Source organism: Hordeum vulgare, chromosome 7H, assembly GCF_904849725.1.
Source record: "Hordeum vulgare subsp. vulgare chromosome 7H, MorexV3_pseudomolecules_assembly, whole genome shotgun sequence".
NCBI classification, from domain to species: Eukaryota; Viridiplantae; Streptophyta; class Magnoliopsida; order Poales; family Poaceae; genus Hordeum; species Hordeum vulgare.
The window spans coordinates 67699709-67724358 of record NC_058524.1 but is presented as its reverse complement, the minus strand read 5'-3'; the positions used below and the strand labels follow the sequence as shown (position 1 = coordinate 67724358).

The 24650-nt window shown below is 42.5% G+C and overlaps 1 protein-coding gene across 1 annotated transcript; it reads right to left on the bottom strand.

Annotated features, from left to right (window-relative positions):
- Positions 1-23719: 23719 nt before the first annotated feature.
- Positions 23720-24431, bottom strand: LOC123409537 (pathogenesis-related protein 1). The gene has a single exon (XM_045102405.1). It carries the CDS (start codon positions 24374-24376, stop codon positions 23882-23884), a length of 495 nt encoding a protein of 164 aa, XP_044958340.1. The 5' UTR covers positions 24377-24431; the 3' UTR covers positions 23720-23881.
- Between the last annotated feature and the right edge of the window lie 219 nt (positions 24432-24650).

Genomic DNA, 24650 nt, shown 5'->3' with positions numbered 1-24650 from the left:
TTAATTAAAATCCTAATTTAAATTATTCTAAAAATAACCAAATAAATCTTAGTGTGACAACAATCTAACACATGAGTGGGAGCAAAAAGAATTAAATTAAAAACTATTTGTAAACTCAAGTTATTCAAAAATTGGGTTTGAAGAAAATTTAAACAAATTAAATTTAAACCATTCAAATTTGAAAACTAATGGCACAAACAGAAACTAGACAAAATTTTGAATCTAATACAAAAAGAATCAATCAAAAACATCAAATATCCTAACAGATATAAGCAATTTAAAACAGAAAGTACAAACAAGAATTTAAATACAGAAAAAAATTTGAACACCTTTAGTCCCGATTCGTGTCACGAACCGGAACTAAAGGTCTACTCTTTAGTCCCGGTTCAAGACACGAACCGGGACTAAAGCCTCCAAACCCTTTAGTCCCGGTTCGAGACACGAACCGGGACTAAAGGTCCCATTTGAACTGGGACTAATGCCCGACCGGCGCCTTTATCGCTCGAACCGGGACTAATACTAACATTAGTCCCGGTTCATAAAGGAACCGGGACTAATGTGTTTTTTGAGCTCGGGCGAAAGCCCTTATTTCTACTAGTGATAGAGATGAACCGCCAATGGATGTACGGTGACCGACGCACTTTGGAGTACATTACGAACCGGGACTAATGCCCGAGTCGAAAAGGGTTGTAAATTGGTGATGTGGCTTCGAATGGTGCATTTTGAACACAAAAAAAATTATGGAGTTCAAATAAGTTCAAAAAAATGAAATCCCTTTGTAACAGACGAGTTTTCGTATAAACCCTGATACTTCAAAAGAGATTGTCCGTTTTGTACACGAAGTGCATCCAGTTTTGGCCGTAACCCTCTCAACTTTCTCGCACATGCTATGTGGGTGAAATGATGATACCATGCCAACTTGGAACCTTTTCAGAGTTCATTTCAAATGCTTTTCAATTTCATGGTCTTATAGCTCAAAATAATCAGTAAATGCATGAAAAATAACAAATGAAGTCAAAAAGGGTTGTAAATTGATGATGCCACTTTGAATGGTGCATTTTGAACACAGAAAAACTATGGAGTTCAAATAAGTTCAAAAAAATGAAATCACTTTGTAACAGACGAGTTTCCGTATGAAACCCTAATACTTCAAAAGAGATTGTGCGTTTTGTACACGAAGTGCATCCAATTTTTGCCGTAACCCTCTCAACTTTCTCGCACATGCTATGTGGGTGAAATAATGATGCCATGCCAACTTGGAACCTTTTCAGAGTTCATTTCAAATGCTTTTTAATTTCATGATCTTAGAGCTCAAAATAATCAGTAAATGCATGAAAAATAACAAATGAAGTGAGAAAGGGTTGTAAATTCGTGATGTGGGTTTGAATGGTGCATTTTGAACACAGAAAAACTATGGAGTTCAAATAAGTTTAAAAAAAATGAAATCCCTTTGTAACAGACGAGTTTCCGTATGAAACCATGATACTTCGAAAGAGATTGTCCGTTTTGTACACGAAGTGCATCCAGTTTTTGCCGTAACCCTCTCAACTTTCTCGCACATGCTATGTGGGTGAAATGATGATACCATGCCAACTTGGAACCTTTTCAGAGTTCATTTCAAATGCTTTTTAATTTCATGGTCTTATAGCTCATAATAATCAGTAAATGCATGAAAAATAACAAATGAAGTGAGAAAGGGTTGTAAATTCATGATGTGGCTTTGAATGGTGCATTTTGAACACAGAAAAACTATGGAGTTCAAATAAGTTCAAAAAAATGAAATCCCTTTGTAACAGACGAGTTTCCGTATGAAACCATGATACTTCGAAAGAGATTGTCCGTTTTATACACGAAGTGCATGCAGTTTTTGCCGTAACCCTCTCAACTTTCTCGCACATGCTATGTGGGTGAAATGATGATACCATGCCAACTTGGAACCTTTCAGAGTTCATTTCAAATGCTTTCCAATTTCATGGTCTTATAGCTCATAATAATCAGTAAATGCATGAAAAATAACAAATGAAGTCAGAAAGGGTTGTAAATTGATGATGTGGTTTTGAATGGTGCATTTTGAACACAGAAAAACTTAGGAGTTCAAATAAGTTCAAAAAAATGAAATCCCTTTGTAACAGACGAGTTTCCGTATGAAACTGTGATACTTCGAAAGAGATTGTCCATTTTGTACATCAAGTGCATCCAGTTTTTGCCGTAACCCTCTCAACTTTCTCGCACATGCTATGTGGGTGAAATGATGATACCATGCCAACTTGGAACCTTTTCAGAGTTCATTTCAAATGCTTTTTAATTTCATGATCTTAGAGCTCCAAATAATCAGTAAATGCATGAAAAATAACAAATGAAGTGAGAAAGGGTTGTAAATTCATGATGTGGCTTTGAATGGTGCATATTGAACACAGAAAAACTATGGAGTTCAAATAAGTTCAAAAAAATGAAATCCCTTTGTAACAGACGAGTTTCCGTATGAAACCATGATACTTCGAAAGAGATTGTCCATTTTGTACACGAAGTGCATCCAGTTTTTGCCGTAACCCTCTCAACTTTCTCGCACATGCTATGTGGGTGGAATGATGATACCATGCCAACTTGGAACCTTTTCAGAGTTCATTTCAAATGCTTTTCAATTTCATGGTCTTATAGCTCATAATAATCAGTAAATGCATGAAAAATAACAAATGAAGTGAGAAAGGGTTGTAAATTGATGATGTGGCTTTGAATGATGCATTTTGAACACAGAAAAACTATGGAGTTCAAATAATTCAAAAAAATGAAATCCCTTTGTAACAGACGAGTTTCCGTATGAAACCCTGATACTTCGAAAGAGATTGTTCGTTTTGTACACGAAGTGTATCCAGTTTTTGCCGTAACCCTCTCAACTTTCTCGCACATCCTATGTGGGTGAAATGATGATACCATGCCAACTTGGAACCTTTTTAGAGTTCATTTCAAATGCTTTTCAATTTCATAGTCTTAATGGCAAAAAGAATTATCATAAAATAAAATAAATAAGTAATTAGAAACAAAAAAATAAGTATTTTGTTGTAAGGAGAAACAAAACAAAATAAGCTAACTAAAAAAACAAAACAAAAATAAAGCAAAAAAGTAAAACAAAAATAATGGAATTTTTTTAAAAAAATAGATGTTCCTCTCCACGTTGCAGCCGCGACGGAGCTTATAAACAGGCTCGGAAGCCCTTCGCTTGGCGAGGTGGGACTAAACATTCCACCGCAGCACGGCTCTAGCAGGCAACCGGTACCAATGCAAAAAAGAAACAAAATAAATAAAGCAAAGAAGAAAACAAAAAACTGGGAAAAAATAAAAAAAAATGCCATCAACTAGGCCACCACGGTTTGAATACGACTAGAAACCCATCCATGGGCCAGGATTCAGGCCCGCAGTAGGCCCAGAAGGCCCATCAAGCAAAGTATTAGGAAGTAGGCCCGTAAGCTTGTAGGGGAACGTCGCATGGGAAACAAAAATTTTCCTACGCGCACGAAGACCTATCATGGTGATGTCCATCTACGAGAGGGGATGAGTGATCTACGTACCCTTGTAGACCGTACAGCAGAAGCGTTAGAGAACGCGATTGATGTAGTGGAACGTCCTCACGTCCCTCGATCCGCCCCGCGAACAATCCCACGATCAGTCCCACGATCTAGTACCGAACGGACGGCACATCCGTGTTCAGCACACGTACAGCTCGACGATGATCTCGGCCTTCTTGATCCAGCAAGAGAGACGGAGAGGTAGAAGAGTTCTCCGGCAGTGTGACGGCGCTCCGGAGGTTGGTGATGACCTTGTCTCAGCAGGGCTCCGCCCGAGCTCCGCAGAAACGCGATCTAGAGGAAAAACCGTGGAGGTATGTGGTCGGGCTGCCGTGGAAAAGTCGTCTCAAATCAGCCCTAAAACCTCCGTATATATAGGTGGGAGGGAGGGGGCCTTGCCTTGGGGCTCAAGGAGCCCCAAGGGGGTCGGCCGAGTCCAAGGGGGAGGACTCCCCCCCCCCAAACCGAGTTGGACTAGGTTTGGTGGGAGGGAGTCCCCCTTCCTTCCCACCTCCTCCTTTTTTTTCTTTCTCTCTTGATTTTCTTCTCCTTGGCGCATAGGGCACTTGTGGGCTGTCCCACCAGCCCACTAAGGGCTGGTGTGTCTCCCCCAAGGCCTATGGGCTTCCCCGGGGTGGGTTGCCCCCCCGGCGAACTCCCGGAACCCATTCGTCATTCCGGTACATTCTCGGTAACTCCGAAAACCTTCCGGTAATCAAATGAGGTCATCCTATATATCAATCTTCGTTTCCGGACCATTCTGGAAACCCCTGTGACGTCCGTGATCTCATCCGGGACTCCGAACAACATTCGGTAACCAACCATATAACTCAAATACGCATAAAACAACGTCGAACTTTAAGTGTGCAGACCCTGCGGGTTCGAGAACTATGTAGACATGACCCGAGAGACTCCTCGGTCAATATCCAATAGCGGGACCTGGATGCCCATATTGGATCCTACATATTCTACGAAGATCTTATCGTTTGAACCTCAGTGCCAAGGATTCGTATAATCCCGTATGTCATTCCCTTTGTCCTTCGGTATGTTACTTGCCCGAGATTCGATCGTCAGTATCCGCATACCTATTTCAATCTCGTTTACCGGCAAGTCTCTTTACTCGTTCCGTAATACAAGATCCCGAAACTTACACTAAGTTACATTGCTTGCAAGGCTTGTGTGTGATGTTGTATTACCGAGTGGGCCCCGAGATACCTCTCCGTCACACGGAGTGACAAATCCCAGTCTTGATCCATACTAACTCAACTAACACCTTAGGAGATACCTGTAGAGCATCTTTATAGTCACCCAGTTACGTTGCGATGTTTGATACACACAAAGCATTCCTCCGGTGTCAGTGAGTTATATGATCTCATGGTCATAGGAATAAATACTTGACACGCAGAAAACAGTAGCAACAAAATGACACGATCAACATGCTACGTCTATTAGTTTGGGTCTAGTCCATCACGTGATTCTCCCAATGACGTGATCCAGTTATCAAGCAACAACACCTTGTTCATAATCAGAAGACACTGACTATCATCGATCAACTGGCTAGCCAACTAGAGGCATGCTAGGGACGGTGTTTTGTCTATGTATCCACACATGTAAATGAGTCTTCATTCAATACAATTATAGCATGGATAATAAACTATTATCTTGATACAGGAATTATAATAATAACTATATTTATTATTGCCTCTAGGGAATAATTCCAACAGTCTCCCACTTGCACTAGAGTCAATAATCTAGCCCTCACATCACCATGTGAATTACATTGTAATGAATCTAACACCCATACAGTTCTGGTGTCGATCATGTTTTGGCCGTGGAAGAGGTTTAGTCAGCGGGTCTGCTACATTCAGATCCGTGTGCACTTTGCATATATTTATGTCCTCTTCCTCGACGTAGTCGCGAATGAGGTTGAAGCATCGTTTGATGTGTCTGGTCTTCTTGTGAAACCGTGGTTCCTTTGCTAAGGCAATGGCACTAGTGTTGTCACAGTACAAGGTTATTGGATTCAGTGCGCTTGGCACCAGTCCAAGATCCGTCATGAACTGCTTCATCCAGACACCCTCCTTAGCCACCTCCGAGGAAGCCATGTACTCCGCTTCACATGTAGAATCTGCTACGACGCTTTGCTTGGAACTGCACCAGCTTACTGCACCCCCATTAAGAATAAATACGTATCCGGTTTGCGACTTAGAGTCGTCCGGATCTGTGTCAAAGCTTGCATCGACGTAACCTTTTACGACGAGCTCTTCGTCACCTCCATACACGAGAAACATCTCCTTAGTCCTTTTCAGGTACTTCAGGATATTCTTGACCGCTGTCCAGTGATCCACTCCTGGATTACTCTGGAACCTACCTGCCACACTTATGGCCAGGCTAACATCCGGTCTAGTGCACAGCATCGCATACATGATAGAACCTATGGCTGAAGTATAGGGGACGGAGCGCATATGCTCTCTATCTTCATCAGTTGCTGGGCACTGAGTCTTACTCAATCTTGTACCTTGTAAAACTGGCAAGAACCCTTTCTTGGACTGTTCCATTTTGAACCTTTTCAAAACTTTATCAAGGTATGTGCTTTGTGAAAGTCCTATCAGGCGTTTTGATCTATCCCTATAGATCTTAATGCCTAGAATGTAAGCAGCTTCTCCTAGGTCCTTCATAGAGAAACTTTTATTCAAGTAACCTTTTATGCTCTCCAAAAGCTCTACGTTGTTTCCAATCAGTAATATGTCATCCACATATAATATTAGAAATGCCACAGAGCTCCCACTCACTTTCTTGTAAATACAAGATTCTCCAACCACTTGTATAAACCCAAATGCTTTGATCACCTCATCAAAGCGTTTGTTCCAACTCTGAGATGCTTGCACCAGTCCATAAATGGATCGCTGGAGTTTGCACACATTGTTAGCATTCTGAGGATCGACAAAACCTTCGGGTTGCATCATATACAACTCTTCCTTAAGGAAACCGTTAAGGAACGCCGTTTTGACATCCATCTGCCAGATTTCATAATCGAAAAATGCAGCTATTGCTAACATGATTCTGACGGACTTAAGCATCGCTACGGGTGAGAAACTCTCATTGTAGTCAACTCCTGGAACTTTTGAAAAACCCTTTGCCACAAGTCGAGCTTTATAAACGGTCATATTACCGTGAGCGTCCGTCTTCTTCTTAAAGATCCATTTGTTCTGAATAGCCTTGCGGCCCTCAGGTAGTATCTCCAAAGTCCACACTTTGTTCTCATACATGGATCCTATCTCGGACTTCATGGCTTCTAGCCATTTGTTGGAATCTGGGCCCACCATTGTTTCTTCATAATTTGCAGGTTCATTGTTGTCCAACAACTTGATTGATAAGACGGGATTACCGTACCACTCTGGAGCAGCGCGTGATCTTGTCGACCTGCGTGGTTCAACAGAAACTTGAACTGGAGTTTCATGATCATCATCATTAACTTCCTCCTCAACCGGCGTCGCAACGACAGAGGTTTCCCCTTGCCCTGCGCCACCATCCAGAGGGATGAGAGGTTCAACAACCTCGTCAAGTTCTATCTTCCTCCCACTCAATTCTCTCGAGAGAAACTCCTTCTCGAGAAAAGCTCCGTTCTTAGCAACAAACACTTTGCCCTCGGATTTGAGATAGAAGGTGTACCCAACTGTCTCTTTTGGGTAACCTATGAAGACGTACCTTTCCGCTTTGGGTTCTAGCTTTTCAGGCTGAAGCTTTTTGACATAAGCATCATATCCCCAAACTTTAAGAAACGACAACTTTGGCCTTTTGCCATACCACAGTTCGTATGGTGTCGTCTCAACGGATTTTGCTGGTGCCCTATTTAAAGTGAATGCAGCTGTTTCTAATGCATGATCCCAAAATGATAACGACAAATCAGTAAGAGACATCATAGATCGCACCATCTCTAACAAAGTACGATTACGACGTTCGGACACACCATTACGCTGTGGTGTTCCAGGCGGTGTCAACTGTGAAAGAATTCCACATTTTCTTAAGTGATCAACAAACTCGAAACTCAGATATTCACCCCCACGATCAGACCGTAGGAACTTGATCTTCTTGTTACGATGATTTTCCACTTCACTCTGATATTGCTTGAACTTTTCAAATGTTTCAGACTTGTGCTTCATCAAGTAGACATAACCATACCTACTCAAATCGTCAGTGAAGGTGAGAAAATAACGATATCCGCCGCGTGCCTCCACGCTCATTGGACCACACACATCGGTATGTATGATTTCCAATAAGTCACTTGCACGCTCCATTGTTCCGGAGAACGGAGTCTTAGTCATCTTGCCCATGAGGCATGGTTCGCACGTGTCAAGTGACTCCAAAAGTCCATCAGCATGGAGTTTCTTCATGCGCTTTACACTAATATGACCCAAGCGGCAGTGCCACAAAAATATGGCGCTATCATTGTTTACTCTAACTCTTTTGGTCTAAATGCTATGTATATGCGTATCGCTATCAAGATTCAATATGAACAATCCTCTCACATTCGGTAAATGACCATAAAAGATGTTACTCATAGAAATAGAACAACCATTATTCTCTGACTTAAAAGAGTAACCGTCTCGCAATAAACAAGATCCAGATATAATGTTCATGCTCAACGCAGGCACTAAATAACAATGATTTAAGTTCATCACTAATCCCGACGGTAGCTGAAGTGACACTGTGCCGACGGCGATTGCATCAACCTTGGAACCATTTCCTACGCGCATCGTCACTTCATCTTTCGCCAGCCTTCGTCTCTTCCGCAGTTCCTGTTTCGAGTTGCAAATATGAGCAACAGAACCGGTATCGAATACCCAAGCACTACTACGAGAGCCGGTTAAGTACACATCAATAACATGTATATCAAATATACCTGATTTTTCTTTGGCCGCCTTCTTATCTGCCAGATACTTGGGGCAATTGCGCTTCCAGTGACCCATACCCTTGCAATAGTAGCACTCCGTTTCAGGCTTAGGTCCAGCCTTGGGTTTCTTCGGCGGATTGGCAACAGGCTTGCCGCTCTTCTTCGAATTGCCCTTCTTGCCTTTGCCGTTTCTCTTGAAACTAGTGGTCTTATTCACCATCAACACTTGATGCTCTTTACGGAGTTCAGACTCTGCGACTTTCAACATCGCAAACAACTCGCCGGGAGACTTGTTCATCCCTTGCATGTTGTAGTTCAACACAAAGCCTTTATAGCTTGGCGGCAGTGATTGAAGGATTCTGTCAGTGATAGCTTCTTGCGGGAGTTTAATCCCCAGCTCAGCTAGACGGTTTGAGTACCCAGACATTTTGAGCACATGTTCACTGACAGATGAGTTTTCCTCCATCTTGCAAGCATAGAATTTATCGGAGGTCTCATACCTCTCAATCCGGGCGTTCTTCTAAAAGATAAACTCCAACTCCTGGAACATCTCAAATGCTCCATGACTCTCAAAGCGACGTTGAAGTCCCGGTTCTAAGCCATACAAGACTGCACATTGAACTATTGAGTAGTCCTCCTTACGTGCTAACCAAGCGTTCTTAACATCCTGATCAGCCGTAGCGGGTGGTTCATCTCCTAGCGCAGCATCAAGGACATAATCCTTCTTCCCAGCTTGTAAGATTAGCTTAAGATTACGAGCCCAGTCTATAAAGTTGCTTCCATCATCTTTCAACTTAGCTTTCTCTAGGAACGTATTAAAATTCAGGATGACTGTCGCGTGAGCCATGATCTACAACACAAATATATTCAAAGTGGACTTAGACTATGTTCAAGATAATTAGAGTTCAACTTAATCAAATTATATGCTGAACTCCCACTCAAAAAGTACATCTCTCTAGTCATTTGAGTGGTTCATGATCCACTTACACTATCCCAAGTCCGATCATCACGTGAGTTGAGTATAGTTTCAGTGGTAAGCATCCCTATGCTAATCATATCAACTATATGATTCATGATCGACCTTTCGGTCTCATGTGTTCCGAGGCCATGTCTGCACATGCTAGGCTCGTCAAGCTTAACCCGAGTGTTCCGTGTGCGCAACTGTTTTGCACCCGTTGTATGTGAATGTTGAGTCTATCACACCCGATCATCACGTGGTGTCTCGAAACGACGGACTGTAGCAACGGTGCACAGTCGGGGAGAACACAATTCCATCTTGAAATTTTAGTGAGAGATCACCTCATAATGCTATCGTAGTTCTAAGCAAAATAAGGTGCATAAAAGGATTAACATCACATGCAATTCATAAGTGACATGATATGGCCATCATCACGTGCTTCTTGATCTCCATCACCAAAGCACCGGCACGATCTTCTTGTCACCGGCGCCACACCATGATCATCCATCAACGTGTTGCCATCGGGGTTGTCGTGCTACTCATGCTATTACTACCAAAGCTACATCCTAGCAAAATAGTAAACGCATCTGCAACCACAAACGTTAGTATAAAGACAACCCTATGGCTCCTGCCGGTTGCCGTACCATCGACGTGCAAGTCGATATTTCTATTACAACATGATCATCTCATACATCCAATATATCACATCACATCATTGGCCATATCACATCACAAGCATACCCTGCAAAAACAAGTTAGACGTCCTCTAATTTTGTTGTTGCATGTTTTACGTGGTGACCAAGGGCATCTAGTAGGATCGCATCTTACTTACGCAAACACCACAACGGAGATATATGAGTTGCTATTTAACCTCATCCAAGGACCTCCTTGGTCAAATCCGATTCAACTAAAGTTGGAGAAACCGTCACTTGCCAGTCATCTTTGAGCAAAGGGGGTTACTCGTAACGATGAAACCAGTCTCTCGTAAGCGTACGAGTAATGTCGGTCCAAGCCGCTTCGATCCAACAATACCGCGGAATCAAGAAAAGACAAAGGAGGGCAGCAAAACGCACATCACCGCCCACAAAAACTTTTGTGTTCTACTCGAGAAGACATCTACGCATCAACCTAGCTCTGATACCACTGTAGGGGAACGTCGCATGGGAAACAAAAATTTTCCTACGCGCACGAAGACCTATCATGGTGATGTCCATCTACGAGAGGGGATGAGTGATCTACGTACCCTTGTAGACCGTACAGCAGAAGCGTTAGAGAACGCGGTTGATGTAGTGGAACGTCCTCACGTCCCTCGATCCGCCCCGCGAACAATCCCGCGATCAGTCCCACGATCTAGTACCGAACGGACGGCACCTCTGCGTTCAGCACACGTAAAGCTCGACGATGATCTCGGCCTTCTTGATCCAGCAAGAGAGACGGAGAGGTAGAAGAGTTCTCCGGCAGCGTGACGGCGCTCCGGAGGTTGGTGATGACCTTGTCTCAGCAGGGCTCCGCCCGAGCTCCGCAGAAACGCGATCCAGAGGAAAACCGTGGAGGTATGTGGTCGGGCTGCCGTGGAAAAGTCGTCTCAAATCGGCCCTAAAACCTCCGTATATATAGGTGGGAGGGAGGGGACCTTGCCTTGGGGCTCAAGGTGCCCCAAGGGGGTCGGCCGAGTCCAAGGGGGGAGGACTCCCCCCCCCAAACCGAGTCCTACTTGGTTTGGAAGGTGGAGTCCTTCTTCCCTTTCCCACCTCCTCCTTTTTTTTTCTTTTTCTCTTTGATTTTCTTCCCAATGTGCATAGGACCCTTTTGGGCTGTCCCACCAGCCCACTAAGGGCTGGTGCGGCACCCCAACACCTATGGGCTTCCCCGGGGTGGGTGGCCCCCCCGGTGAACTCCCGGAACCCATTCGTCATTCCCGGTACATTCCCGGTAACTCCGAAAACCTTCCGGTAATCAAATGAGGTCATCCTATATATCAATCTTCGTTTCCGGACCATTCCGGAAACCCTCGTGACGTCCGTGATCTCATCCGGGACTCCGAACAACATTCGGTAACCAACCATATAACTCTAATACGCATAAAACAACGTCGAACCTTAAGTGTGCAGACCCTGCGGGTTCGAGAACTATGTAGACATGACCCGAGAGACTCCTCGGTCAATATCCAATAGCGGGACCTGGATGCCCATATTGGATCCTACATATTCTACGAAGATCTTATCGTTTGAACCTCAGAGCCAAGGATTCATATAATCCCGTATGTCATTCCCTTTGTCCTTCGGTATGTTACTTGCCCGAGATTCGATCGTCAGTATCCGCATACCTATTTCAATCTCGTTTACTCGAAAGTCTCTTTACTCGTTCCATAATACAAGATCCCGCAACTTACACTAAGTTACATTGCTTGCAAGGCTTGTGTGTGATGTTGTATTACCGAGTGGGCCCTGAGATACCTCTCCGTTACACGGAGTGACAAATCCCAGTCTTGATCCATACTAACTCAACTAACACCTTCGGAGATACCTGTAGAGCATCTTTATAGTCACCCAGTTACGTTGCGACATTTGATACACACAAAGCATTCCTCCGGTGTCAGTGAGTTATATGATCTCATGGTCATAGGAACAAATACTTGACACGCAGAAAACAGTAGCAACAAAATGACACGATCAACATGCTACGTCTATTAGTTTGGGTCTAGTCCATCACATGATTCTCCTAATGATGTGATCCCGTTATCAAGTAACAACACTTGCCTATGGCCAGGAAACCTTGGCCATCTTTGATCAACGAGCTAGTCAACTAGAGGCTTACTAGGGACAGTGTTTTGTCTATGTATCCACACAAGTATTGTGTTTCCAATCAATACAATTATAGCATGGATAATAAACGATTATCATGAATAAAGAAATATAATAATAACTAATTTATTATTGCCTCTAGGGCATATTTCCAACACTTTATGCGTATCTACATGCGCGGTCTTCTTCTATATATGGGGTGTCCTCTCTAGCGAGCTTCCCTGTCCGTCATGCCTTGTCACTCCTGTGGCTCCTACCCCACCGATGCCGCTTGTTTTGGCTGCTGGTGCTTCCCAGGTTGATAGGGATACGACCAAGGCTCTCGATGATGCTGGAGCGCGCGCAACCGCTCCGCGCACGTTTTTTACAGCCGGCGTTGGAGATGCTCTTAGACGGAGTTCATATAAGTACGTTATATAAAAGCTCATTATTTATTATAGTCCAGGATGGAATACATGGCTTATTACGGCATTCCTTTTATTTACTCGCTCTGTCCCTCTAGATAGTAGTTAGGAATACGAAGGTGCATGAGATTAGGGACGAGAGACGCTGACGTGCACTAGTGGAAAACGGGCCTTTGGCTGGGACCCTTTAGTCCAGGCCGGCCTCTAGGCCGGGGCTAAAGGCCCGGCCACGTCGCCCCAATTCTCAATGCCTCCCTCGAGGCTTTAGTCCCGGCCCGTAAGGAGCCTTTAGTCCCGGTTCGTGTCCCAAACCGGGACTAATGGGCTACGCGGTGGGCAGTGGTGGTGGCAACCGTTCGTATCCCCCTTTAGTCTCGGTTGGTGGCTCAACCCGGGACTAAAGGCCTAACACGTGGCATGCCGTAGTGGTGGCAACCGTTGGTATACCTCTTTAGTCCCGGTTGGTGGCTCAACCCGGGACTAAAGGCCCTAAACGGTTTGCATCCCGCGTCGTTTCGGGCGATGAAAAGCACGAACTGAAGCAGAGTCGCCATTTCTCTGTTTCTTCTTCTCTCTCTCTCTCGCTCTCTGTTCTTATCCTCTCTTCTTCCCTTCTCTTCTTCCATCATGCCAAGTCGCTTTGGAGAGGTGCTCGCACATGGCACGACCATGCTCGATGTCGTGTACACGAACGAGAGCAGGGAGATGTCGTATTTTCTTGAACAGTTGAAGGAACGATGGCTTGACGCCGCAATGGATCATGAGAAGTTCTTGGGGCTTGATCTGGAGTACGAGGCCGATCAACGCGGTCTTGCCGTCATCCAACTATGCTTCGCACACCATGTCTTGATCTTCCAATGGGCGAGGTAAGTTTTGAGGCTTTCTTTGATCCAAGGTAATGACATTGTAAGTTTATTTGTTTCAATCATAGTTGGTTCCCTTCAAATAGTTGTAGTGAAACAATTTTGATTAGTTGAAGGGGAACACAATCTGATTGGAATAGTGTTCCATAATCTGAAAAATCGTATTAGAATCAACTAGTGTTTAATATGTTCCATTGGAATCATAGTAGGTTCGCTTCAAATAGTTGTAGTGAAACAATTTTGATTAGTTGAAGGGAACACAATCTGATTGGAATAGTGTTCCATAGTCTGAAAAATCTGATTGGTTCAATATGTTCCATTGAAATCATAGTTGTAGTGATACAATTTTATGCGGTGTTCTTTGACCCAAGGTTATGAAAATTGCATATAGCTAGTGATCTCTCTAGGTTCCATTGGATAGCAATATGATATGTCATAGTCATGACAATTGCATATAGCTAGTGATCTCTCTAGGTTCCATTGGATAGCTATAGTGATCTCTCTAGGTTCCATTGCATATGTTCTATTTGAATCCTAAAGATAATTTTCTCTTTAGTTGTAGTGAAACATGTTTCCTTATTGCAGCAGTATGTAACATTTGTCCCATTTTAATTTGTTTCTGTTGCAGTAGTGACAAGCATTGTCCAAAACTCATGGACTTCCTTCGCAGCGGCATCACTTTTGCTGCTGTTGACATAACGAACGACAAGCTGAAGATGAGGTACAACTTCGGTATTGAGATACCAACTAGTTGCCTCATTGATCTCCAAACGGTATTCAGGCTTCGACATGTCAGGACTTCGATGGCTCATATGGCAGTTCCCTTGATTGACGAGGCATATGGTGATATGAAGACCAATTTCCCAAAGTCTCAGCACAAACTTTGGGAGAAGACCCCACTTGATCGTATCAACATTGAGAATGCAGCAAAAGATGCATACGTTTCATACGAGTTGTACCGCAAGATTCGAGTCGTCAACTATGGCCAGCGTCACCTCGAATAAGGTGGACATTCTGATTCGAGTCGTCAACTATGGCCAGCGTCACCTCGAATATATATATCTATGATAGCTATTATTATGTACTGTTTGGACTAGTATCATGTACTGCTTGGACCAATTTATATATGTCTAGTTTCTGTTTGTGCCATTATAGTTTCCAAATTTGAATGGTTTAGCCCTTTCTAACTTCATTTGCTACTTTTGAATGGTTTAGCCCTTTCTAACTTCATGGTATCATGCATTTCGACCACATATATATACAAAAAGTCTTCAGTTCAAATAAGTTCAAAAAATGAAATCCCTTTTGTAACAGATCTATTTTTGATTAAAACAGTCATTTAAAAATGAAAGACCATTAGTCCCACGTGGCGTGCAGCGGAACCACGTGGCGTGCCGCGGAACCACTTTTGTTGTGGGGGTCGCTTTTCCTTATTCTCCTTGTGCTAGATATTTGTTATGCATTAGGGAAAGAAGGAATAGCGACCATCATCGACGGTCAAAAAATCAGGTGAGGAAGTGTCCACCATACATGAGAGAAGAAGAATGCCGACCGTTGTTGTGAGGGTTGCTTCTTCTTCTTCTCTTTGTGCTAGATATTTGTTATGCACTAGGGGAAGAAGGAGTAGCGACCATCATCGACGGTCGAAAAATCAGGTGAGGGAGTGTCCACCATACATGAGACAAGAAGAATGTCGAATGTTGCTGTGGGGGGTCGTTTCTCCTTCTTCTCCTTGTGCTAGATATTGGTTATGCACTAGGGGAAGTAGGAGTAGCGACCATCATCGACGGTTGAAAAATCAGGTGAGCTAGTGTCCACCATATATGAGAGAAGAAGAATGTCCACCATATACCATAGGTGAGCTAGTGTCCACCATATATGAAATTGTTGAAATTTTGTGATGTGCCTTTAAATGGTGCATTTTGAACACACAAAAAGTATGGAGTTCAAATAAGTTCAAAAAAATGAAATCCCTTTGTAAGAGATGAGTTCTCGTTCGAAACGCTGATACTTCGAGAGAGATTGTCCGTTTTGTACATGAAGTGTATCTAGTTTTTGTCGTAGACCTCTCAACTTTTTGACACATGTTATGTGGGTGAAATGATGATAGCATGCCAAATTTCAACATTTTCAGAGTTCATTTGTAGTGCTTTTCAATTTCAAGGTCAACTAGCTCAAAAAAAAAGTAAATGCACGAAGAATACCAAATGAAGTCAAAAATTGTTGAAATTTTGTGCTGTGCCTTTGAATGGTGCATTTTGAACACACAAAAAGTATGGAGTTCTAATAAGTTCAAAAAAATGAAATCCCTTTGTAAGAGATGAGTTCTCGTTCGAAACGCTGATACTTCGAGAGAGATTGTCGGTTTTGTACACGAACTGCATCCAGTTTTTGTCGTAGCCCTATCAACTTTTTAACACATGCTATGTGGGTGAAATGACGATAGCATGCCAAATTTCAACATTTTCAGAGTTCATTTATAGTGCTTTTCTATTTCAGGGTCAACTAGCTCAAAAAAAAATAAGTAAATGCATGAAGAATACCAAATGAAGTCAGAAATTATTGAAATTTTGTGATGTGCCTTTGAATGGTGCATTTTGAACACACAAAAAGTATGGAGTTCAAATATGTTCAAAAAAATGAAATCCCTTTGTAAGAGATGAGTTCTCGGTCGAAACGCTGATACTTCGAGAGAGATTGTCCGTTTTGTACATGAAGTGCATCCAGTTTTTGTCGTAGCCCTCTCAACTTTTTAACACATGCTATGTGGGTGAAATGATGATAGCATGCCAAATTTCAACATTTTCAGAGTTCATTTGTAGTGCTTTTCAATTTCAGGGTCAACTAGCTCAAAAAAAAAGTAAATGCACGAAGAATACCAAATGAAGTCACAAATTGTTGAAATTTTGTGATGTGCCTTTGAATGGTGCATTTTGAACACACAAAACGTATGGAGTTCAAATAAGTTCAAAAAAATGAAATCCCTTTGTAAGAGATGAGTTCTCGTTCGAAACGCTGATACTTCGAGAGAGATTGTCCGTTTTGTCAACGAAGTGCATCCAGTTTTTGTCGTAGCCCTCTCAACGTTTTAACACATGTTATGTACGTGAAATGATGATAGCATGCCAAATTTCAACATTTTCAGAGTTCATTTGTAGTGCTTTTCTATTTCAGGGTCAACTAGCTCAAAAAAAATAAGTTAATAGTTTGGATAGTCACAATAATTACTTTTGAAAATAGAAAATAGTTTTGCATTATTTATTCAATTTCAAACACATTTCATTATCATAGTTTTGTCAAATTCTCAAATATGCAAAAAGAATTTTAATAAACATAGTTTTTAATTGAAAATAACAAAATAGATAATAGTTTGGATAGTCAAAATAATTATTTTTGAAAATAGAAAATAGTTTTGCATTATTTATTCAATTTCAAACACTTTTCATTATCATAGTTTTGTCAAATTCTCAAATATGCAAAAAGAATTTTAATAAACATAGTTTTTAATTGAAAATAACAAAATAGATAATAGTTTGGATAGTCAAAATAATTACTTTTGAAAATAGAAAATAGTTTTGCATTATTTATTCAATTTCAAACACTTTTCATTATCATAGTTTTGTCAAATTCTCAAATATGCAAAAAGAATTTTTAATAAACATAGTTTTTAATTGAAAATAACAAAATAGATAATAGTTCGGATAGTCAAAATAATTACTTTCGAAAATAGAAAATAGTTTTGCATTATTTATTCAATTTGAAACACTTTTCATTATCATAGTTTTGTCAAATTCTCAAATATGCAAAAAGAATTTTTAATAAACATAGTTTTTAATTGAAAATAACAAAACAGATAATAGTTTGGATAGTCAAAATTATTAATTATGAAAATAGAAAATAGTTTTGCATTATTTATTCAATTTCAAACACTTTTCATTATCATAGTTTTGTCAAATTCTCAAATATGCAAAAAGAATTTTTAATAAACATAGTTTTTAATTGCAAGTAACAAAATAGATAATAGTTTGGATAGTCAAAATTATTAATTATGAAAATAGAAAAAAATTGAAACTATATGAGAATTTATAGAGAAAATTCAATCTAAATTCAAAGTGAACTCACTTTGAATTCAGGTTGAATTTTCTCCATAATTTCGAATATAGTTTCAATTTTCAGTGAGTTTAGGCCCGTAAGCCTGATTTAGAGAGGAGCTCGATGAAGAAGCTGCGACGGGGCTTATAAACAAGTGTTAGTCCCCCTCGTTGGGCGAGGTGGGACTAAACTTATCGTGTAGCCGAGGAGGGGCTTTAGTCCCGGGTGGAGCCACACCCCGGGACTAAAGATCCCCTTTAGTCCCGGTTGGAGCGCCGCACCGGGACTAAAGGCCCTCCTTCCCGCCTTCTCGTCTGCCGAAAAAGGGCCTTTAGTCCCGGGTCGTGGCTCCACCCGGGACTAAAGGGTGTCTTTAGTCCTGGATCGAGCCCCGAACCGGGACTAAAGATCCACCTATATAAGCGGGAGTTAGAAAATTTCCAACCCAAATCGCATTTCCTTCTCTCCTTCTTCCTCGTTCCCCTGCCCGGCGCGGCACAGCGACGAACTCGACGACGCCGTCAGGCTGCCCGCCGTCATGCTCGCCGCTGCCTGCCGTCCTCCTCGCCGTCGCCGTCGTCCTCCTCGCCGCCGCTGTCCTCCTCGCCGTGCGCCGTCGACACCTCCGGCCGATAAGCCCCCCGCCCCCTCCTCCCCAACACTCCGGCCAGTAGAAGAAAAGAAGAAAAAGGAGAAGAAAAGAAGAAAAAGGAGAAGAAAGGAAGAAAAAGGAGAAGAAAGGAAGAAAAAAGAGAAGAAAGGAAGAAAAGGGAGAAGAAAGGAAGAAAAAGGAAAGAAAAGAAGAAAAAGATTTTTTTGTCATTTAATTCCTATTGATATTAGGTTTGTGCTAGATTATTAGGATTAGTATTATTTAGAATTAGGAAAAAGGAAAATAAGAAGAGGAGGAGAAGAAAATAAGAAAAAGGAGAATAAGAAGAGGAGGAGAGGAGAAGAAGAGGAAAAATAGAAGAAGAGGAGAAGTAGAAGAAGAGAAAAAATTACAAGAGGAGGAGAGGAGAAGTAGAAGAAGAGAAGAGGAGAAGTAGTAGAAGAAGAGGAGAAGTAGAAGTAGAAGAAGAAGTAGAAGAAGAGGAGAAATAGAAGAAGAGGAAAAATTAGTTTAGGGTTACAAGAAGAAGAAATATTGTATAGTGTATATGCTTAAGTGTTAATAGTGTTTCTTAGATTATTGCTTAATTTTGCTATTGTATATGCTTAAGTGTTAATAGTTTAATTGTGCTATTGTATATGCTTAAGTGTTAATAGTTTATTCTTAGCAAGAAAATTAATAGAACTAGTTTATTTGTTTAGTTCATTTTACGATGCCTATCCCGCATCCTCGTCGTCGACTCGGCGGAGGACACCTGCTTGATCAGAGGGGCCCTGTCCGTGACTGGGCTCCGCCCGGCTGGTATTGGGAGGTGCTACCTTCCGGGGGGCGTAGGTTGGTGAGGAGCCAGCCCGTCGTTGACCCGATCCTTGTTTGGTGCGGTCGCGTGGGCCAGTGACGGTGCCGAGGCTTCCGGACACCGCGGAGGTGGTACATCACCGTGTCAGCGAGGAGGATGAGCACGTCCGTCGCTACATGGTTGCGTTGGAGGGCAGGTTCGAGCATACCTGGCAGGTTCTTCGGGGATCTCACTTGAGCTATGATCCTGTGATGGTTCCTTCTCTTTGGGTGTCCACCGCCCGCGCCGATACCCGTCAGGCGCTACGGTTCTAGATGTATCAGTGATGCTATATGTATGATAGTATTCGAGGAGTATTAGTGATAATATTCGACGATGTACGGACAAAAGAGATGATGTATTTGCTTATAATTGAATGCATGCTAATTTGAATACTACTTTATTTTATGATTTGGTTTTGCTTATTGAATGCTCAAATTGGAAAAGTACTCCTACTTTGAATAATATGCAGAAATCTAGGAGTCCCGGGTGGAGCCACGACCCGGGACTAAAGTTGTTTTGGAACGGAGTTCCTGATAGAATAATTCTTTTTTGGTACAAAGGTTAAGAGAATCCATTTTTTTGCAGAACTATGGATCCACATATCAGGAACCTCGAAGAGGAAGAACTTCTCGAAGATATAATCAAAGACGGCCCCGACGTTGAACCAGCTGAATCTCCGTCGTCATATCTAAACCCCTCCGGATATGGAATGGAGGTCGAGCGACACGAAGATGAAGCCGATGGGGCAGGAGATAGGTCCAATGACGGAGAAGGTGATAGCTCCACTGATGGAGAAGCCGGTGGAGAAGCCGGTGAAGAAATAATAAAGTCCGGCGAGGTATACATATGAAGTTCGACAATCACTTGTAATATGTGAAAAATATTGGAGATAGCTCTATATTGTATACATATACATTCATTTGACGAATGTTTCTCCCTCTTAGGCCTCCACATCGAGCAAAGCTACGAAATGAGGCCCGACTAGAAAGTTGGATGCACGGACGCATTACACCTTTGAGGTGATATTGCCTACGGGCGAACCCAAGCTTCCTAAGAATGCTGCTGACACATTCAAGAAGCAATGCGGAGTTCTCGTTAGGGATCACGTCCCGATCAGCGTTCGGGAGTGGAACAAGCGCAAAGGGGCAGCCGATAGTGACTATGTTGCCGAAAGGTACAAAGATAATCTTTGGAATGATCTCATGTCACATTTCAACCTGCCAGAATGTGAGAATAAAGACGCCGCACACAAACTGAGGGCCAAAGTCAAGCAGTGGACTCTAAAGAAGATGGCCGAACTGTTCCGTAACTGGAAGAAGAAGCTATGGAAAAACTATCTGAAGACAAATAAAGTGCCAGTATTCGAGGGGTATCTAGCCAAGCAGGCGAATCACTGGAAGGCATTTCAAGAGTACAAGGAGTCAGAAGATGCCCAGGCATTATCAGAAAAGAACAAGATAAATGCCGACAAGAAGAAATATCACCACAAGCTGGGGCCAGGGGGCTATGAGACTGTCATCCCAAAGTGGGATAAGAAAGAGCAAGATCTGCTAGATAAAGGCATCGTACCTGAACCACTCCGTGATGAGTGGGAATTGAGAGCAAGAAATTGGTTCCTTGCGCATGGTGGGTCGTACGACGAAAAAACAGGGGACCTCATCTGCAGTGACGGTCTTACGATACCCAGGGAGAATTGGAAAAGGATAGTGAAAGAAATTAAGGAGGGAAAAAGAAAGTTCACTGCAGATAGAGAGAAAGATTTGCTCACACTGGTCCTCGGCAATGACGAACATGGAGGACGAACGCGAGGCTTCGGTCCTTCTTACCCGTGGTGGCTTGGGTTTGCCAGAGACCAAGACACTTACAGAAGCCGAGAGAGAGCAAAGAAGCGGCAGCAAGATGAGGAGAATGACAAGTTCAACTAGTTGTTTGCCAGGATTAACGAGCAACAGAAGCAGATTGATGAGCTTAGAGGAGTAGTGCGCCAGGAAGATCCTGCACTTGATATTAACGGCGCCCCATCTAAGCAGAAAAGCAGCGTGGCTGAATTTGAGGCGCCGCCCGACGATGCACGAAGAATGATAGACTATTCGCACGTTTACCTCTGAGCACAAGGATCACAGATTCGACGTAAGCAATGAACATTCACACCTCTATTTTTACCCGTCATTCTTTGTTATCATGATTGATATTCATATTCCTCTCCTCTTCTTATATAGTACACGGCCATGAGGACGAAGGTCCTACCAGAGCAACGCGCGATTGCTGTTGCAGAGGAGCTTGCGACCTTTCTGAGGACGGAAGCTATAGATGACAAAGGACGATTTAGTGTAGCTAGGGGCCATTACTGATGTTCATCCATGTAATCGAATAGACGGGCTCTAGTCCCGATAATTCAGATCTCCATATAATTGTATATATATGCTCGCTTGTAAGATAAGTTAATCTTATATATATATATGCATAATTATTTCTATTTAAATTATATGAAAAATAATTCCCGAACACCAAACGAGGCATCACGTTAATCTCCCGAACACCTAAACCCTAAAACCCTAAAACCCAAAAATAATTTCATTCAAAAAAAACCCAAAAATAAGCAAAATCTGAAACTCTTTAGTCTCAGTCCGTGTAACGAACCGGGACTAAAGGGCCTGCCCGTGGGGCGCTACGAAGCGCCCACGTGGAGCACCTTTAGTCCCGGCTTGTAACAGGGCCGGGACTAAAGGTTAGGCCTTTAGTCCCGCCCCTTTAGTCCCGGTTGGTGAACCGGGACTAAAGCCCCTTACGGGCCGGGGCTAAAGGCCCCGTCCCCAGTAGTGGTGCATCACGGTTAGTATGGTTTCTGTCCAATAATATTCCCGCGGGGCTCGTAGTTGCAGGTGATGAAGACGCCGCAGGAGAAGAAAAAATCAGAGAGAGGAAGCTCATCATGTCCTCTTCGAGCTATGTTGTTGTTTTTCGGTGCTCGGTGATTTTCGATGGCACCAACTATGTTGAGTTTCTAGGGTTTATGCGTATCCACATGCACGGTCTTATGTTATGGGGTGTCCTCTCTGACGAGCTTTCCTGTCCGCCATGCCCTCTTGCTCCTGTGGCTCCTACCCCACCGGTGCTGCCTGTTTGGGCCGCTGGTGCTTTCGAGGTTGATCGGGATACATCCAAAGCTCTCGATGATGCTGGAGCGTGCATAATCGCTCCACGCGCGCTAAAATGCAATTTTTCCACGCGCATACGTTTTTTGCACCCGTTGTTGGATATGCTCTTAGACCAAGTTCATATAAGTGCGCTATATAAAATCTCATTATTTATTATAGTCCGATGGAATACATGGCTTATTTCGGCATTCCTTTTATTTACTCACTCGGTCCCGCTAGCTAGTTAGGAATACGAAGGTGCATGAGATTACGGACAAGAGACGATGGCGTGCATCACTGTTTTTCGCAACGCGGTCGATCTTTCTGCAACGCAGCCGTTGTTTCAGGAGTTGCATAAATTATTTTTGCAACGCGATTTTTGTTTCAGGATTTAATTTTGCAACATGGCCGTTGTTTTTGCAACATGACCGTTGTTTCTACAACTCGATCTTTGTTTCAGAAATTATTAGGTACGGGAAGACAACCGAGCCACGTAGATCGGACGGATGTACGTGTACATCGGATGATCCTCGAGGTGATAGATGTTTACTAAACATCCGTCGATGGACACGTAGTATCCTAATCTCTCCCTAATAATAAAGCAAATAGGGTCCGTCTTAAAAATTACCCCTAAAGTTTGCATAAATTATCCACCATGCCACCGGTAAGTAATAGAAAACGTTTCATAAAGCAAAAAATCTTGGACTGGGCCGGCCCATGTAAAAACCGTCCTATATAACGCTCTGCACGCTGGGAGAATATCCAACACACCGTATGGGCCGGCCCAAGCACAGACGCCTGCTTTTAGTTCCATTTATTTATTTATTTTCAATTCCGTTTTATTTTTTTATTTTAAATAATTTAGAATGCTGATGAATTTTTATTTTGAATTAAAAATAGGATTCAAAAAAAGCGCCGGATTTTTTTTTTGCAAATTCCAAAATAATGTCCATGAATTTAATAAATATATTACTGATTTATAAAAATGTTTGTTTATTTAGAAAACTTCATGCGTTTCAAAAAATGTTTGTGAATTTAAAATAAAATTCTCCAACATTAAAAATTATGTTCGTCTTTTCTTGAATTGGTCGCCAATTCAAAAGAAAATATTTAAACCCGTTCGAAATATAAAAAATATTCACGATTTTTAGCAAATGTTTGTAAATTGTAAAAAAAGTTTTCGATTTTAAAATTATTCCCATATTTGTAAAATTGTTCACGAAAGATCTATTGTATGTAGTTAAACATTAATGCTTCTAAGTCTATGTGATAATATACCTGTGTGAATTTTGAAGAATTAACTGTTGGATGGATCGGATTATTATTGTATGTTTTCTAAAAAAAATCTTGAAATTCAGATTAAATCTTTGAGTTACCAAGATTTTTGAAAATGTAAAGATTGCTTCAACTTGTGAATAAATTTAAAAGAAGAAACATTTTCTTGCATTTGTGTACAAAATTTTTAAATCAAGCGATGATATGTGAACATAATGTGTTCATCATCATTGAAGATTATGTTTTTTTCTTCTTCCGTGGCAACGCATGGGCCATTTTGCTAATAATTATATAAATGCTCATTATTTATTATAGTCCAGGATGGAATACATGGCTTAGTACGGCATTCCTTTTATTTACTCGCTCGGTCCCTCTAGCTAGTTAGGAATTCGAAGGTGCATGAGATTAGGGACGAGAGACGATGACGTGCATCACGGTTAGTATGGTTTCTGTCCAATGATATTCCCGCGGGGCTCGTAGTTGCAGGTGATGAAGACGCCGCGGTTGTTGTTGCAGACGACGCGAGCGCAGCCGATGCTGGTCGACGCGCGCCACACCACCTGAGTGTAGTGCCCGCACACCTTCCCCGCCGCGCAGGTGTTGGAGCCGTAGTCGTAGTCCTTCTTCTCGCTCACCCACGAGTTCACCGCGTCCGATGCCTTCCAGTCCGCGCCAGCCGACCCCCAGAAGATGTTCTCCCCGTACGGCCCGCCCGAGTGCTGGAGCTTGCAGTCGTTGATCCTCTGGTTGGCGTAGTTCTGGGCGAACGCCTGCAGCTTCGTGCTCCAGCTCACGGCGCCCACGCCGACGGCGGAGCGGGCAGCGTTGTGGGGTGAGACGTAGTCCTGCGGCGAGTTCTGCGCCTGGGAAAGGTTAACCATGGCGGCTGCCATGGCTAGGGCGAGCAAGATGGCTAGCTTGGGCGTCTGCATTCTCGGTTCGGTGTATAAATGATTTCTATGGGCCTGCTCTATACCAGCTTTGCTTCTGTACGTATAGCTTTGAGTATAGAGGTGTTTTTATAGTGGATTTGGGCGAGAAATGTCTGCATCTTGCCTGGAAAGTCTAGCGCCATGGCAAGGAATTTTCTTGGAGTGTCAAAGAATTCCACGAACAAGACGTACATGCATGAGGAAACTCGATCGAGTCTCTCTCATTTGGAACTTGATAACTAGTCTAGTCAACACATGCATGGTTAATCTACGC

Excerpts from the sequence above, each read along its gene's own strand:
- LOC123409537 (XM_045102405.1), bottom strand. The coding sequence starts at position 24,376 with ATGCAGACGCCCAAGCTAGCCATCTTGCTCGCCCTAGCCATGGCAGCC.